We start from the raw sequence: 18886 nt of genomic DNA, 5'->3' as shown, positions 1-18886 counted from the left end.
GGGAAAAGTCCTGGCGTGCCCATTCTCATTCATATTCATATTCTTTTTTGTCTCTCTTTGCAAATAAATAGGCAACAGTATTTAAGAAAAGAAAAAAGTAATTACCACAGATTACAAAAGATGAAAGCAGGACTAGAATAATGAATGAATCACTTCTTCCTGAAAGCAGTTATTCTCAGTAATATTAATGTTATAATACAAGCTCATGTACTTTTGAATATAGTACATAGTAAGATGATGATTACAAGCCGAAGATGGAACCTTCTCTGCAAGCCATTTTTCCTCTCCTGTGGGAAGCAGGCTGAAAATTCTCTTCTGTCTGCCATCACCATGGTTGAAGAAGAGTCTGGGGTTGGATGAACCACATGAAGTTTCCCTAGGGCTCCCATCCAGGGGCAAAAACTAAAATAAAACAAACAAACCCACCTGGCCTGATTTATTATAACTACTTTGAATATCTGATTTCATTTCATACCTTAGTATTTAATAATGACCTTTAGATGAGTTAAGTGAATGCTTGTGTTATGACAGGAGTACGTTCAATGAGCAACAAAGCTTGCAGGGTTTCTCGTGATAGCTGCAATTTCTTTTCCCTGTGGCTGAGGTTCTACAAGCCTGAAGTTGCTGACTGCTGCTGCTCTGTAATAGATAACAGGTTCTTCCCTTAAGATTTACAAAAGCAGTACTGGGTCAGGTGAGATGAATTCCTTACCAGTGGCAGCTGGGATGGAGCACTGCTAGTTCTTGACCCAGGAACCAGGTTTAGGTCACTTCATCATCATCGAACATTAGAACACCATTGCTCCTCACCATATCTATCTTCACCTGTTCAAGTGTGTGGACATAACTTATATGTGATTTTTTTTCTTTCTTCCTTTTTTTTGGTGTTTGGGTTTTCAAGGTAGGGTTTCACTGTAGCCCAGGCTAACCTGGAATTCACTATGTAGTCTTAGGGTGGCCTTGAACTCCTGGTGTTCCTCCTACATCTGCCTCCCAAGTGCTGGGATTAAAGGCATACACCACCATTCCTGGCTCTATGTGATTGTTTTTATGCTTTGAATTTTCTTTCCTTGGTTTTCCATTTTTCGAGATAGGGTCTCACTCTAGCCCGGTCTGACCTGGAATTCACTATGTAGTCTCAGGAAGTCCTTGAACTCATGGTGATCCCTCCTGCCGCTACCTCCTGAGTGCTGGGATTAAAGGTGTGCACTACCACGCCTGGCTTTTCATGCTTTGAAAATAAAAGGGAATAGGTAGAGGTTTAAAGAAGGGATCATTGCTGAAGCTTGGTGTTGAAAGGTAAGTCATTTGATTTTTGTTATTTGTCTTTTTAATTTCTTAAATAGTAGAAAAGCCCTTGAGTTTATGTGTAATATATGGATACATGACATTCAAGATGCTGACTTGATGCTTTCCCTTCTGTCTGAATCCTAGGTGCGTTCTATGGATGAACTCAATCATGATTTTCAAGCACTTGCTCTGGAAGGAAGAGCCATGGGAGAGGTAAGTGAGCTGGTGTGTCACAAAAGTGGGTCTGTTACAGAGGGAAGGTTGGAGTTGTCTTTCATCAAGTGTGTCTGAATCTAGTCTCTAGAAGTATGTGCTTGCTTTTCCTTGTTGGCATCCTCAATGGAGAAATAGGATACTGGAGGATTTTACCAAAATTTTACCAGTATAGAAAGAATGTTAACCTAATGGCAGGATTAAAAGAGCACAACCAAAAAACGAGCACAGATTCATGAGTATCATGTATTGATAAGGCAGCTATAAGTTGGTGCTAAAATTGCGACACATTTAAATTTTATATGCATCAAATACCCTTGCCCTTTATCTTTCATTGGCTAGGCTCTTTGGCACTTGGAACAGGGAGTTTTAGATGTTAAGTAGAATATGTCAGTAAATAGAATATGATAGAGTAGTTCCGGTCTTAAGGATTTTAGTTAGAGCCCCATTCTATATGGGGGTGGGTTTGATTTCTGGTCAGATAATTACAGAAGCTAGAGATCTGAGCCAGTTATCTTCTGGAGGATATTGAGAAATTAAGTATTCTGATTTTTTTTTTTTTTTTTTGAGGTAGGGTTTCACTCTAGCCCAGGCTGACCTGGAATTCACTGTAGTCTTCAGGTGGCTTTGAACTCATGGCAATTCTCCCACCTCTGCCTCCTGAGTGCTGGGGTTAAGGGCGTGTGCTACCACGCCTGTCATTCATTCATTCATTCATTCATTTATTTATTTATTGCTTTGAGGTAGGTTCTCACTCTAGATTATGCTGACCTGGAATTCCCTATGTAGTTTCAGGGTGGCCTCTAACCTCCTCTGCCTCTGGAGTGCTGGGATTAAAGACGTGTGCCACTATGCCTGGCTTGATTTTTTTTTTTTTTAATTTATTTTATTTGTAAGCAGAGAGAGAGAGGAGAATGGATTTTCCAGGGCCCGTAGGTACTGCAAATGAACTCCAGCATCTGGCTTAGGTGGGTACTGGGGAATCAAACCTGGGTTCTTTGGCTTCACTGGCAAGCGCCTTGACTGCTAAGCCATCTCTCCAGACCCTTGATTTTTTTTTTTTTTTTTTTTTTGGTTCATTTCGAGGTAGGGTCTCAGTCTAGCTCAGGCTGACCTGGAATTTACTATGTAGTCTCAGGGTGGCCTCAAACTCACAGCGATTCTCCTACCTCTGCCTCCCGAGTTCTGGGATTAATGTCGTGGGCCACCATGTCCAGTTTTGATTTGTTTTTAATAGTAAAACTTTTTAAAAATTATTTTGTCAGAGTTGTCATAATTTACAAGACAGTATAGACAATTAAACTACATCTAACCTCTGATGATTCTATTTGTTGACAGTAAGCATGTGTAAAGAGGGTATCCGGTGTAAATGCATTGTTGAATATATCACAGGTTCAGTCAAGGCATTTGCATGTAGCTCTCATTCTGGTCAGTAACCTTAGGTCTTCTCTTTTATTTTGATTATCTCATATTTCAAAGCACCCATGTATATATTTTAATGTTTTAAAGTAGGGATAATTGCTATAATTTAGATTATTCATGTATTAGGCATTAGAAACATTTGTTATTTGTTAAGAGATATTAGTTGGTCTAGAAACTGCTAGGTTCTGATGATTCAAGATTAGTTTCCTTCCTGAGTTTACAGTAAACATTTATTGATTGCTTTTGTGGTTAGAGATTGATAGATTGGTCCTTAGATGCTTGCTTACTTTGTTGTAAGATATTGCTTCCACTTTTATAAATTTTCTTGTGGTCAAAGTCCAACGTCTTCTCATTGGGTGTTTATGGTTTTTTTTTTTTTTTGGTGTGTGTGTGTGTGTGTGTGTGTGTGTTAGGGTTCCACTCTAGCTCAGGCTGACCTAGAATCAGCTATGTAGTCTCAGTGTGGTCTTGAACTCATGCATTTCTCCTACCTCTGCCTCTCGAGTACTGGAATTAAAGGAATGCACCACCAAGCCCAGTGTGTTTATGAGTGTTAAGAGATGAATGATAGGTATCCTTATATTACTTGTGCCTGCTTAATATCACTGGAATGATTCCATTAACTGGATAAAAGACTTTGTTTCTGGAGGAAATTTTGAACAGAAGACTCATAGATATATTAGAAACCATGTAGAGAAGAACAAGCTACATTTATCTTATTTCCCCATTCCTTTGATTCTGATTTGTTCTTATCCATTAAAAAAAACCAGTTCCAGAGCTGAGTGAGTCAAGCCCCAGCATTGAGGCAGGAGGTTCAAGGCCGGCCTGGACCTTTTAGTCAGGCTCTGTCTCATTGAGCTAATGACCAAAAAGCAGCAACAATAAAAAGCTAACCCTAAATGAAATGGAGCTGCTGAGGTTTTTAAAGCCAGTGCTGTTCCCTCCTCTTCACCTCCATGTCTTTGCATTTGTTGATTGGTTTAAACAGCAAAGTTACAGAATAGGAATAATGTTAGTGTTTCATAAACATCTCTGAAATCTTAATTTTAATTGGATAGTGAACATGATTTGATAAAGGATAAACTTTATATACTTGATAAATTAAGTGTTCTAATTTTTAGTAATTTTTTCTTTAATACCAGGGTTAGGGGTTAGAGGGTTCTGTAGTAGGATCTCAGTCTAGCTTAGACTGATCTAGAATTCACTCTGTAGTCTCAGGGTGGCTTTGAACTCAAGACAATCCTTCTATCTTTAGTGCTGGGAACAAAGGCATGAACCCGGCTTAATCTTCTTGCTTATATTTTATAATTGCTCAAAGATCTACACATACTCCAACAGCAGTGCTGTGCCACTCTTCCTCAGCATTCACAAAGTAACAGCAACTAGCATTTGGTAACTACCTGCTAGATCCTGAGTACTAGCATGGGTCATCTGTCTCATCAGCACCACTGAGAGGTTACTTCTGTTTCCCACATAATGTTGAAGCCCTACTTAAAATTGAGAAGCAAGACATTTCATTTTAGCAAGCTTTATAGAAACCAATATTTGGAGGGAGAATTGAAAAAAATATTACCCCCTTCCCTTATGACAGATAACTTACAGAAGCTATTTTACTTAACTTTAGTGCCTTGGCACAAGAGGGGACCAACTAAATACTAAGTGAGGTTTCTTTACTAGCTCCCTTCAGTTAGGTGTAGAAACAGTGATAATGGGAAGAGAAAAAGTAGCTTCTTCAATGGATGAAGTTTAGAGAGGACTTGGAGATCATCTCATTAGTGGTGCAGGTGAGTAGGCTTGGGACAAGTATAGGTTGGGAGTATTTATCTACTTATAAGTAACACGTACACATTCTTTTCTCCAAGGTAGGGTCTCGGTGTAGTCCAGGCTGGCCTGGAATTCACTGTGTAGCCTTAGGCTAACATTGAACTCAACATGTCCTCCTACTTTTGCCTCCCAAGTGCTGGGATTAAAGAAAAGCATGGGCTTCCATGCCAGGTTTATAAACAGTAAATTGCATGATCTTTTAAAATTATTTGTGTGTATGTATGCATGATGGGGAAGTATGTGGAAGTCAGAGGACAACCTCGGGTGTTTCTCCTCCCTCCCTCCCTTTATTTATTGTTTTGGTTTTTTGAGGTAGGGTTTCACTCTATTCCAGGCTGACCTGGAATTCACTATGTACTCTCAGGTTAGCCTCAGAATCACAGTGATCCTCTTAGGTTTGCTTCCCAAGTGCTCGGATTAAAGGCATGCGCCACCATGCTCCACTCTATTGTTTTTAATTTTATTATTTTTCTTTTTTAGTTTTTCGAGGTAGGATTTCACTTTAACCTAGGCTGACCTGAAATTCATTATGTAGTCTTAAGAGTGGCCTAGAACTCACGGCAATCCTCCTACCTCTGCCTCCTGATTGCTGGGATTAAAGGTGTGCGCCACCACGTCCGGCCCACTTTCTTTCTTTCACTTTCTTTTTTGGTTTTTCTAGATAGGGTCTTTACTCTAGCCCAGGCTGACCTGGAATTCACTATGTGGTCTTAGCGTGGCCTCTAATTCTCTTACTTTTCTGCCTCCCAAGAGCTGGGATTAGAGGGCGTGCCACCATGGCTGGTTCTGTTTTTAATTTTTTTAATTTTTATTTATTTGAGAGCAAGAGACATAGAGAAAGAGGCAGAGAGGGGAAATGGGCACACCAGGCCCTCCAGCCACTGCAAACGAACTCCAGATGCATGTGCCACCTTGTACATCTGGCTTTTGTGGGTCCTGGGGAATCGAGCCTTGAACCAGGGTCCTTAGGCTTCACAGGCAAGCACTTACTCTAGAGTGACAAGTTTGCAAACAAGCACCTTTAATCTCTGAGCCATCTCCTTATCCCTGCATGAATTTTTAAAGTTTATTTATTAGAAAGAGAGAAATACGAAGGGGCGGGGGGATATGATCAGGCCTGGGCCTCCAGGTGCTGCAAAAGAGCTCCAGATGCCTGCGTTAACTTGTTCACCTGTCGTAAAGGTATGTACCACCATACCTGGCTGTCTTTTAATCCTCTCCATCAGCCGTGATGATGTGATCAGCCTGATTGTGCAGGCATGTAAGTAACAATGCAAGAACCAGTTTATGTCCAGAAAACAGTGCTCTAAATAATTCCTTCCCATCCCTTCGCTCTTGCCAAGTTTTGATTCTGCCAGGAGTCACTGCTACTCGCTACCCTAAGACTGCATAGTGAATTCCAGGTCAGCCTGGGCTAGGGGGTGACCAGACATTGAAAAACAAACAAATAAAGGAAAGAAGAAAAGAATGAATGAATGGATGGGCATGCGAGAGCCTGTTGCTGCTGAGAGTGAAACTCCAAATGTTTCTGCCACTTTATGCCTCTGCCCTTAGGTGGGTACTAGAATATCAAGCCTGTCAGTAGGCATTAGAGGCAAGTGTTTGTTTGCTTGTTTGTTTTATTGAGGTAGGGTTTCACTGTAGCCTACCTCTGCCTTTCAAATTCTGGGATTAAAGGCAGGCACCACCTTGTCTGGCAGGCAAGTGCCTTTAAGCATTGAGCCATCTCCTTAAAATTTAATCTATATGTATATGTTTAAAGTATTTATTTGCTTACGAGAGAGAGAGAGAGAGAGAGAGAGAGAGAGAGAGAGGGGGAAGGGAGGGAAAAGGGGGGGGGAGAATGAGTATGTCAGGGCCTCCAGCCACTGCAAAGAAACTCCAGACACAAGAGTCACCTTGTACATCTGGCTCACGTGGGTTTGGGAATCGAACCATGGTTCTTTGTTCTTTGGCTTTGCAGACAAGTGCCTTAATGGCTGAGCCATCCCTCCAGCGCAACCCTGTGTTTTTAAACAGGAAAAGGAGCACAGCTGAGTTCATAAGCATCGAAATAAATGCTCCATTTTTCACTGTGTTATTTTAGTGTTCGAATACTCTTTATAAATACAGCAAGTAAATACCCTTTATAAATACAGCAAGCAGGTTGAGAGAGGAGAATGATGTAAAGCTAGATGGGGCTCTCTAAACCCTGTTTTCTCACTGTTGCTTCTTTCTGGGTGTGGGTGATGTGTATTTGGTAGGGTACTCCTAGTCTTTGGTTTGTCCCTAGCCGTTAGACAGGAGGATGCATGGTTCAAGTTCGTCCTGAGCTACGTCATGATTTTTTCTTTTTTTATTAAAAAATTTTTTTTTGTTATTTTTATTTATTTATTTGAGAGTGACAGAGAGAGAAAGAGGCAGATAGAGAGAGAGAGAGAGAGAGAGAGAGAGAATGGGCGCACCAGGGCTTCCAGCCACTGCAGAGGAACTCCAGATGCATGCGCCCCCTTGTGCATCTGGCTAACATGGGTCCTGGGGAATCGAGCCTCAAACTGGGGTCCTTAGGCTTCACAGACAAGTGCTTAACTGCTAAGCCATCTCTCCAGCCCTACATCATAATTTTCGAGGCTCGTCTGTGATACATGAGACCCTGCCAAAAAAAAAAAAAAAAAAAAAAAACAAACCCTAGAAGCTTACTTGAAACGCAGCTTCAAATTTCAGCTCCTCTATAAAGTTTTACTGCTTTCTCCGAGCTAGAAACTATGCAGGCAGTTCAAATGTGGTTCCTCTTCCCCCACTCCCCCTCCCCTCCAAGGTAGGGTCTCACTCTAGTCCAGGCTGACCTGGAATTCACTCTGTAAGTCTCAGGGTGGGCTCAAACTCAAGGCCATCCTCCTACCACTGCCTCCTAAGTGCTGGGATTAAAGGCGTGCAACACCATACTCAGCTTTGGTTCTTCCTATCCTTAGGGCCCTATACTTGTTCCCAAGGAACTTCAGTTTAGTTAGAAAATATTGACTCTATTTCTCATTCAGGAGATTCTTGTAGCCTCAGAGAAAGATATGAAGGTGTGGACTGAAGAACTTCCACTTTCTTGTTAATTAAGTACCTTTGTTTAAACAGATGTTTTTCGCAAGCATAGGGGTAAGATAAATAATGGGTGCTGTTATCTAAGCTTGATCTGATACAATGCCTGTCTATCTCTCTCTCTATCTAATCTTGTCTTGAGACTGGTGTACCTCCCATCTCTAGACTGGGTCTCAATTTAACCCAAGCATATCTGGAACTCAAGGTGATCCTCCTACCTTAGCCTCTCTAGCTTGGGATTGAACATGTGCACCCACCTGAGACAGGTCTTGCTATGTAGCTCTTTTTTTTTTTTAATATTTTATTCATTATTAGAGAGAGTGAGCAAGGGCAGTGGGCGTGCAGGACCTCTCTCGCCACTGCAGATGAACTTGACACATGTGCACTCTTGTGCATCTGGCTTACGTGGGTCCTTTGGCTTTGCAAGAAATGCCTTAACCACTATGTCATCTCCTATCCCCCCCTTTAAAAAAAGTTTTTATTTTTATTACTTATTTTATTTATTAGAGTCAGAGAGAAAGAGAGAGAGAGAGAGAGAGAGAAGATATGAATGAGCACATCAGCCACTGTAAACAAACTCCAGGCGTATGCGCCACCATGTGCATCCGGCTTACATGGGACCTGGAGAATTGACCCTGGGTCCTTAGGCTTTGCAGGCATGCGCCTTAACCACTTAGCCATCTTTTCCAGCCTGCTGTGTAGCTCTTGAATGGCCTGGAACTCACCATGCATCTCAGGTTGGCTTCAGAATTGTCCTCCCGCCTCTGCCTCCTAAGTACTTGGAGTATGTGACTTCTGTACCATGCTCATTATAAAAGTATTTGTTGAGCCGGGCGTGGTGGCACACGCCTTTAATCCCAGCACTGGAGGGATGGCTCAGCCATTAAGGCACTTGTCTGCAAAGCCAAAGAACAAAGAACCATGGTTCGATTCCCAAACCCACGTGAGCCAGATGTACAAGGTGACTCTTGTGTCTGGAGTTTCTTTGCAGTGGCTGGAGGCCCTGACATACTCATTCTCCCCCCCCCCTTTTCCCTCCCTTCTCTCTCTCTCTCTCTCTCTCTCTCTCTCTCTCGTAAGCAAATAAATACTTTAAACATATACATATAGATTAAATTTTAAGGAGATGGCTCAATGCTTAAAGGCACTTGCCTGCCAGACAAGGTGGTGCCTGCCTTTAATCCCAGAATTTGAAAGGCAGAGGTAGGAGGATTGCCATGAGTTCAAGGCCACTCTGAGATGACAGAGTTAATTCCAGGTCAGCCGGGACCAGAGTGAGACCCTACCTCGAAAAACCAAAAAAAAAAAAAGTATTTGTTATTAAAAGATCTTTTGCAAAATACACTTGAGACCTGATGAGTAGGTCACTTTATTCCTCATTGTTACTTTAATGTAATTTTGCTGATAAGACACCAGAAAACCAGCTAATTAATTATATTTTGTTTAATGTATTTCAGTGGTCTTCATAGCAAGGCAGGTAGACAAAGTAGTTTCTTTTCTTCTTGTGTTGGTTTTTCCTGTATGTGTAGTAGCCATACTTAGGAGCTAGCTTTTTTTTTTTTTTTTTTTTAACTTTTTGAAGAGGGTTTTGCTGTTGTTAAGGGTGACTTGGAATTCACTTTGTTATCTCAGGCAGGCCCTAAACTCAGGGCAATCCTCCTATCCTCCTGGGTGCTGGATTTAAAGCCCCTTGTTACCATGCTTGGTCTGGGAGCTAGTCCTTCCTTCTTTCCCTCCCTCCCTCCCTCCCTCCCTCCCTCCCTCCCTCCCTATTTATTTGCAAGCAGAGAGAAAGAGAGAATGGGTGCGCCAGGGCTTATAACCACTGCAAATGATCTCCAGATGCATTAGGCATTGCAAGCAGGCATCTTAACTGCTATGCTGTCTCTCTAGCCCTCATTTCTTATTTTCTTCTTTTTGGTCAAGTTATTCCTCCCATCCAAGTGGTAGGGCCTAGTTCTAGCCTAGGTTGACCTGTAATTTACTATGTAGTCTCAGGGTGACCTCAAACTCACAGCAGTCCTCCTATTCCCCCCCCACCAGTGCTAGAGTGAAAGGCATGCTGGCTTCTTGTTTCTTTTGATTTTATTTGTTGTTGTTGGTTTTTATTTTTTGTTTTTTAAGGTAGGGTCTCACTCTAGCCCAGGCTGACCTGGAATTGACTATGGAGTCTCAGGGTGGTTTTGAACTCACAGCAATCCTCCTACCTCTGCCTCCCAAGTGCTGGGATTAAAGATGTGTGTTACCAAGCTCTGATTCACTTCTTGAATGAAGGAAAAAGGGCATTGCTGCAATTTCTTGTTTTGCACTAATTAAAGTGACTGGAGGTGTCTAAAGCCTGTAGAAAAGTATTGCTCACCTTAGGTGTTTCTTCATTTTCTGCACATAGTTACTACTCAGTCTGTTAAGTCTTATAAAGATAGGACAGAAAAACAACTTTTTCCTCTGTTCCAGTAACTTGAAAGGGGATGAATAAAGAAAGCTTTCAGTGCATTTGGGGGAATATGCAGTGGAGAGAGTAAGTTAGTGGTGTCCCTAGGTTAGTTTGCCACAAGATGACATATTATTTGTGGGACATTTATTCTGAATTTCTTTGAAGGTTTGCTTTATGAAAATACAAAGAGAACTCTTTTTGGTCTTTGTTCTGTGGTGTCGTGTCATATGTTGTATCTCATGTGTTCACCTACAGTGGTGAACAGAGCAGAATATCATTGTCCTGCTCCACTGCTTTTCTGCTTGGTCTTGTATTGATTCAGAATCTGTTCAGATTTCCAGAGTTTGCAGGGCTTCAATGATTCTCGGGCCACTGCTCCTCTATAGGATTAGGGGTACAGGCTTGCATGGCCATGCCCAGCTGTTTATGTGGGATCTGGAGATGTGAACCCTGCCAGTCTCATGCTCCCTCGGGGCATCCATATTCAGGAAGTACACTTAACCTTTGAGCCATCTTTACAGCCCCAGACAGTACCAAGGGACATTCCTCCATTCTCTCTCATCAAATTGGTCCAGGGCTGGGAGGGAAGTGGCTGAGAGCACAGTGGTACTTTGCCCCAGAGAGGGAGCCCACATCTGTGGGATGGACTACCACTGCTGCTGCTGCTGCTGTTACTACCACTGGACAAATCTTATCTGATGGGCCTGTGGCCCCTCTCAGGAGATGGGCTGTGGCTGGGTGGCAAATCCCATAACATTGGTTCTGCAAGTGAATGGCCAGCTGTGCAGGAGTCTTTAGTGCATGCTACACAGTTACATAGGATGAGGTCAGCCCACAGGGCCCAGGAACCCATTTCCCTTCACCATGTGGATGCAGGGTATGTGCCTTGGTCAGTCCTTTGGGGTAGTGCTCTCAGATTCGGTGTGGGTCTACCTTCATGTGGTTTGACATAAAAGTTGAGTTTTAGTGTTTTGCCACATACATGCCATGGCACCTGCTCATGTCCTCCTGTGTACACCTGGAGTTGATTCTTTTTTTAGCAAAGCTGCTACACACACATTTGAAGGACTGCTCTGTAGAGTGTACCTGTCTGATTTGACTGTTGATGTGATAAGGCCTGGGCAGCTGTGGGGGTAAGGGTTTAGGGCTGAGGCCGTACTAGGCTACCTTTTCAAAAAAGCCCCTGCATTTTTTACTCAAGCTCTTGTTTTTAAAGTTTTTTCTCTCAATCAGTCAATAAGAGGGAATTCTTAGGCATGTACATGGAGATCAGAAGATATTTTTCAGTCAGTCCTTGTCTTAAATCTTGATTTGAGGCAGTTTCTTGTTGTTCACTTCTCCTTTGCCATAGGTACGCTGGGACTGCAGAAGCCAACTACAGCTTCTGGATTTTAAGTGGTGTCTTGGGACCCAAACTCAGGTACTCAGAGTTCAGTGGCAAGTTCTTTATCTACTGAGCCACCTCCCAAGTTATCAGATTATTTTAATTAATTAATTTATTTAAGAGAGAGAGGGGTGGGAGGAAGGGAATGAGTGTGTCTGGGCTTCCAGGCTCTGCACACAAGCTCCAGATGCATGCACCACCTTGCGCATCTGGCTTATGTGGGTCCTGGGGAATTGAACTAAGGTCTTTGGCCTTGCAGGAAAGCTCCTTAACCAATAAGCCATCTCTACAGCCTCCAAGTTACCAGATTTTTAATCTATACTTGACCTTTTTAAAGTTGTTTTTATCTTCTTAAAATATTTTATTTATTTATTTATTTGAGAGAGAGAGAGAGAGAGAGAGAGAGAGAGAGAGAGAGAGAGAGAGAGAGAGAGAGGCTGGGGGAATGGGTGCACCAGGACCTCAAACCATTGCAAAGGAACTCCAGACGCATGTGCCACCTTGTGCAGCTGGCTTACGTGGGTCCTGAGGAATTGAACCGAGGTCCTTTAGCTTTGTAGGCAAATGCCTTAACCACTAAGCCATGTCTCCAGCCCTTGACCTTTTTTCTTTAAATTATTGTCTTTGAGTATTCTCTTTGGTTCTTTACCATCTCATACTGAATGATCATGGCACCTTGAATTCCTCTGGGCTTTTAAAACATTAACTTGAAGTGATGTACTTTTATTTGTGTCTTTCTTACATACATCCTTGATATAGTCAACTTTACAGAATAAAGAACCATAGTGATAAATTGACTTATGTATACTTAGTGACGTTATTCTTGATCATAATACTATACTGTGGACCTTAATTTGAAATTATATAGTGTTTAAAAATCACTCCTCTCTCTCTGTATGTATAGAAGTTGTCAACAAAAAAGTTAAAATGTGCTCTTAGGGCTCAGGATGTAGTTTAAGGGTGGTTTCATTCTTGCACAGGGTTCTGGATTCAGTTCTCAGCATCAATAAAATAAGTAAGTACATAAATAGTAAATAAGATAAGTAAAATCTACTGTGAAAGCTGACATTCTCTAAAGGGCATTTTGCTACAGGTCTTTACCCCATTCTCGAGCCTCTTTCTGTTCTGCATTTTGGGTGCTACAGACCTTGTTTGTTTAAGGGCTGTGGAATGTTGGTGTCTTCCTGCTCCCTCTCACTCTGTGGCATTTTTGTTTGCTTGTCTTGAGACTGGGCCTCACTCTATAGAACAGGCTGACATTGACCATCTTGTCCTACCTTTGTCTCTGGAGTGCTGGGATTTCAGGCACGTGACACTGCACTTTGCTGAATGTGCTTTGTGTAGCCTTTTTTTTTTTTTAAATTTATTTATTTGAGAGTGACAGACACAGAGAGAAAGACAGATAGAGGGAGAGAGAGAGGATGGGCGCGCCAGGGCTTCCAGCCTCTGCAAACTCCAGACGCGTGCGCCCCCTTGTGCATCTGGCTAACGTGGGACCTGGGGATCCGAGCCTTGAACCGGGGTCCTTAGGCTTCACAGGCAAGCGCTTAACCGCTAAGCCATCTCTCCAGCCCTTTGCAGCCTTTTTAAAAAAACTATATGAAAAAGCAAAAATTGTTTCTAGGCAGCACATTAAGTAGACATTTTCCAACTGACTAACTGCATGCAAACCAGTGCTTGAATTCTTTTTCTCCAGAAGTTCACTGATTTCAGTGTTTCTCTCTCCCTCTCCCTCCTTCCCCCCTCCCCCCCCCTCTCTGGTTATTTTATTTTTTTCTAGGTAGAGTCTCACTCTAGCTCAATCTGACCTGTAATTCAGTATGTAGTCTCAGGGTGGCTTCAAACTCCTTGCAATTTTCCTACCTCTGCTGGGATTAAAGGTGTGTGCAACCACGCCTGCCTCTTTTTTTTTTTTTTTTTTTCCTCCTGTTACAGGGTCTCAATCTAGCCCAGGCTAACCTGGAATTCACTATGTAGCTTCAACATGGCCTTGAACTTTCGGGTGATCCTTCTATCTCTGCCTCCCAAGTGTTGGGATTAAAGGTGTGTGTCACCACACCTGGCTCTTTTTCTCTTTTTAAGTCTGTGGTTCAGGATATGTATTTGAGGACACTTGTTGGGGAATTTAGGAGTTCCATTTAAGAGGGCCTCACAAGGCAAATTACAAGATTTGTTTTTGTTCAGTATAGTAAGATAATATTTACCAGATACTAGCCAGAACAAGTCTATTGTATAAAACCCAAAATGTAGTTTAATAACCTAATAATATGTAATAGCTCTCCACTTGACCAGAGCTTTGTGTGCAGTAATCATCATCATTTTTTTTTCTTTTAGTTTTTCGATGTAGGGTCTTGTGCTAATCCAGGCTGACCTGGAATTCACTATGTAGTCTTAGGGTGGCCTCGAACTCATGGTGATCTTCCTACCTCTGCCTCCCAAGTGCTGGGATTAAAGGACTGCACCACCACACCCTAACCTTTTTTAAAAACTGAATTTATTTGAGACAGAGAGAGAGAAGAGAAAGAATGGGCACACCACGGCATCCAGCCACTGCAAATGAACTCCAGATGCATGTGCCATGTGTATCTGTCTTATGTGGGTCCTGGGGAATTGACCCTGGGTCCTTTGGTTTGCAGGCAAGTGCCTTAAGTGCTAAACCATCTCAGCCCCCAGGCATCCTTCTTTTTTGAGGGGAGTGGTTTCAAGGTAGGGTTTCATGCTAGCTCAGGCTGACCTGGAATTCACTATGTAGTTTCAGGGTGGCCTTGAACTCTCAGTGATTCTCCTACCTTTGCCTCCTCAGTGCTGGGATTAAAGGCGTGTGCCACAACGCCTGAATAGTAATCATTTTTGGCTGCTAGAGAAAGTCAGTTCTCCAAAGAAACTTCTTGGTGTTAGTAGGGTTGGAGCCAGAGAGCTACTTGAATGACTTTCAGTACTTACTGTGGTCCCACTCAGTTGGTCATTACTTGTTTGTTTGTTTTTCAAGGTAGGGTCTCGCTGTAGCCCAGGCTGACCTTGAATTCATTGGTGTCTCAGGCTGGCCTTGAACTCAGTGATCTTCTTACCGCTGCCTCCTGAGCACTGGCATGAAAGATGTGCTCCACCATGCCCAAGCAGCTGGTCATTACTTGTATTTATAGGTGTGGTCTTGTTTGTGTCCTCTGTGCTCTTTCTCCACTATGCCGACTGTGTCATTACGCCCAGAGGCAGGTTGACTCAACTTGTCTCTTATGCTTTGGTTGGATGATTTTGGTTCCTTAAAACTAGGTGGTGGTGTTTTTTTTTTTTTTAAGTATGTTATTTATTTATTTGAGCGAGAAAGAGGCAGAAACAGATTGGGCGTGCCAGGGCCTCTAGCCACTGCAAATGAACTCCAGATGCATGTGCCATATATGCACAAGGTGGTACATGTGTCTGGAGTCCACTTGCAGTGCCTAGAGGCCCTGGTGCACCCATTGTCTTCCTCAAATAAATATTAACAAAAAACCAAAAATACCAATGACCCTGGTTCGATTTCCCCAGTACCCACATAAAGCCAGATGCACAAAGTGGCATATGCATCTAGAACTCATTTGCAATGGTTGGAGACCCTGGCATAACCATATATATGTACATTCTCCTTGTCTCTCTCCTTGCAAATAAATAAAATATTAAAGAAATAAAAAAACACCAGTCATTAGCTTGGTGCTGTGCTGTAATCCCAGTACTTGGGCGGTTCAGTCAGGAGTACGTACCATTTTAAATTTCAAAACCCTGTTTTTCCTCCATAACAAAGCAAATAAAGAAAAATGATCTATTTTTTTGACAATTTTATAAACTTTTTTTAATTGAAACTTTCCATAATTATAGACAATAAACCATGATAATTCCCTCTCCCCCCCCACTTTCCCTTTACAAATCCACTTTCCATCATATCCCCTCCCCTTCTCAGCCATCCTGTCTAAAGAAAAATGATATTTAAAATATTTATTTATTTGAGAGAGAAAGAAGTAGGTAGAGAGAGACAAAATGGGTGCACCAGGGCCTTCAGCAGTTGGAAACAAACTCCAAACATGCGCCACCTTGTGCATCTGACTTATGTGAGCCCTGGGAAATTGAACCTGGGTCCTTTGGCTTTGCAGGCAAACACCTTAACTAACCGCTAAGCCATCTCTCCAGTCCAAAAAATGTTATGCTTGAGCTAAGGCTGTGGGCTTAGAGGATTTAACTAGCATGCCAGAAGCCCTTGCTTCAATAAATAACCAGTAATCCCTTCCTCCTTCAAAACATAGCAAAGCCAACTCCATAATCTCCCCTCCCCCCAAATAGTCACTAGTCATATACAAGTACTAAATGGGTAAGTAGAAGCAACTTGTACTTTTTGTTTTGTTTTCAAATTTTCAAGGTAGGGTCTTGATCTAGCCCATGCGAGCCAGGAATTCACCGTGTAGTTCAAGGGTGGCCTTGAAATCATGGTGATCCTCCTACCGTTGCCTCCCAAATGCTAGGATTTAAGGTGTGGGCCACCACGCCTGGCTATTTGTATTTTTAAATATTATTTATTTATTTGAGAGAGGGAAAGAGGAAATACGGGTGCGCCAGGGCTTCTTGCTTCTCCAAACAAACTTTTTTTTCCTTCTTTTTTTGAGGTAAGGTCCTCGCTCTAGTTCAGGCTGACCTGGAATTCACTCTGCATTATCAGAGTGGCCTTAACTCACACTGATCCTCCTACATCAGCCTCCTGAGTTCTAGAATTAGAGGTACATGCCATTATGCCCGACTTTGCCATATGAACTCTTGATCTATGTGCCGCTGTGTGTATCGGACTTACATGGGTGCCTGGGGAGTAAATTGCAGCTGGCAGTCTTTGTAAACAGGTGCCTTTAACTACTGTCACATCTTACCAACCCCCAGGAACTATCTTCTTATATATATGTAGGTTCCATTTAAATTTTTGGTGATTACAGGTAGGTATGGCTAAAGTGATGGTGTGCTAATGCTTTTTTTTTAAAAAAATTTTTTTCTAGTCCTTTTAGTCTGATCAGAATTGAAATTAGGTGTCCTTATTTTATTTATTTATTTTTTGTTTTTGTTTTTCGAGGTAGGGTTTCACTCTAGTCCAGGCTGACACTATGTATTCTCAGGGTGGCCTCGAACTCACTGTGGTCCTCCTAATTCTGCCTCCCAAGTGCTGGAATTAAAGGCATGTGCCACCATATGAATTGAATATGAAGCTAAATATTGGCTCTGATTGACACTAAGCTCAACTGTAATTTAGGCACGTTGAATTTTGGAATTGTAATACATTGTTGCTTTTTGATGTAGAAGGTAAAGTAAGAGAGAAGATGAACTTGATGGAGGTAATTATCTTTCTCTGAAGATTACTTTATTCTGTACATGCATTTTGATATAAGATGTGGTATTAGAAGTGTTTTTGAAAATAATTCTGAAGAACTAAACACCACACATAGTCATGATTGTGCTATTTACCCTCCACTGTATACAGATTATATAGTAATATTGTTGAAACCTCACAATTTCTGTAGGTCAGGCACTAGGTATGACTTCACTAGGGTCTCTCATAAGGGCTAAGTAAGAATCGCAGCAGAGACCACATTATCTCTACCCTTGGTCTGGGTTGGTCTGCTTCCAAAGTTACCTGGTCGATTTCAAGATCTAGTCCTTTCATTGACTTTTCCAGTGACAACATCATGCCTAATGAATAATATGTAGAGATCTTTCTTGGTTCTTTGCCAAGTGGGCCATTCCCTGATGTGACTCACAGCACAGCATCTGTCTTCATGAAGTGATCAGGCAGGAGGATAAGAGAAAAATAGAAGCAATGCAGATACCTCAGATTTTTGTAACACAATCTGGTGACGTGTTGCTCACAGTCAAGGGAAGGAGAATCTTCGTGCACGCTGCTTATCATGAGTGATGTTCTGAGTGGAGAGATGCTCGCTTCAGTGTAAGACTCAGAGATTAGAATGCTCTGCTTAGTTTATTCATGACTTGGTTCATTTTTTTGCCTTTCTTCCTGTTTGATGAGCCTCCTTGCATCCCATGCTCTCCATTCTGCCTGTCCCCTGCTGACACTCTTCTCTTCCACCTCCTTTTTCTTTATCTTTTCCAGATGGCCTTCTCAGTCCTAGCTGTTTTCCTTGGAAGATTAACTTAGATCAGGACCATTTGCAAATTGTGGAGTTCTGGTACTTCTGGGGGCTTAGTGTATATTTACTACCTTTATTGTTGAGGATAAATTTTTGGTATGTTGTCCTGAGCCTTCACACCTGGTCTGCTTTACATCTACCGCAGTATTTTCCCTGTTAAGGATGAGGATCACACAGCTTTACTTTTGTCCATTCTCCTGCACTAGCCGTCTGCTCACTGTAGCTGACTGGCAGGCTCTTGTGCAAGATGGCAGGAGCCCCCAGACATTGCTTTGGAAGCCTTGAGCTCAAAGATTGCTCCTGTTAGTTAGTAACTGGACAAATTATGGACAGATTGGATTTGTATATTGTTACTTGCAGAAGCTATTCCCAGAATTTTGAATAACCACTTCTAAATTTCTGAGGAAAAGGGTGAAGACATAAAAAAGTCAAAAGGCATGACTGGCTTTAATTCTTTTGCACTTCCCACTACTTAGTAGGCCATTAAAGTAGCAAGACATTGGACAAGGAGGTGCATGCCTTTAGTACCAGCAGATGGGAGGATCGCCTTGGTTTCCAGGCCAGCCTGAGACTACTTAGTGAATTCCAGGTCAGCCTGAACTAGAGTGAGATCCTACCTCAGTCCCCTCCCCCCAAAGAAAAAAAAAAGAATAAAGGGCACTGGAGAGACTGCTCAGTGGTTAAGGCGCTTGCCCGTAAAGCCTAAGGACCCAAAGGAACCATCGTTTTGGACTCCTGTTTCCTTTCATTCCCTTCAGAATACAGGAGAAAAATCAAGATTGCATCTGGAGAGATTACTACCAACAAAGAAGAAATTTTACTTGTCTTCTTTGGTTAGCAACTGACAAATGTGAAAGTAGAAATAGAAATTTGAAAACAAGGATGCTTAAGTTGAGCTTTGTGTGTTGCTGCACTCCTTTAATCCCAGCACTTGGGAGGATCACTTAGAGGTCAAAGCCAGCCTGGGACTACAGAGTGAGTTTGAGGCTAGCCTGGGTGTCTCTGAAACCCTACTTTGAACTCTAATCCCAGACCCCAAAAAGAATGCTTAAGTTGTCCCTTGGATAGTTTACATTATTGTTCAGTATCTCTTTGTGG

The 18886-nt window shown here is 42.2% G+C and overlaps 1 protein-coding gene across 11 annotated transcripts in view; it reads left to right on the top strand.

Annotated features, from left to right (window-relative positions):
• Positions 1-18886, top strand: part of Pum1 (pumilio RNA binding family member 1) — a 144802-nt gene that overhangs the window by 38894 nt on the left and 87022 nt on the right. For all 11 annotated transcript variants that reach the window (XM_045149003.1, XM_004665178.2, XM_045149008.1 and 8 more), the window contains exon 3: positions 1435-1503. In XM_045149003.1, coding sequence (XP_045004938.1) covers positions 1435-1503 — 69 coding nt within the window. The remainder of the gene's footprint in view (positions 1-1434; positions 1504-18886) is intronic.

Source organism: Jaculus jaculus, chromosome 5, assembly GCF_020740685.1.
Source record: "Jaculus jaculus isolate mJacJac1 chromosome 5, mJacJac1.mat.Y.cur, whole genome shotgun sequence".
NCBI classification, from domain to species: Eukaryota; Metazoa; Chordata; class Mammalia; order Rodentia; family Dipodidae; genus Jaculus; species Jaculus jaculus.
Note: the sequence above shows the minus strand (reverse complement) of the source record. Positions and strands in the feature narration are given on the sequence as shown.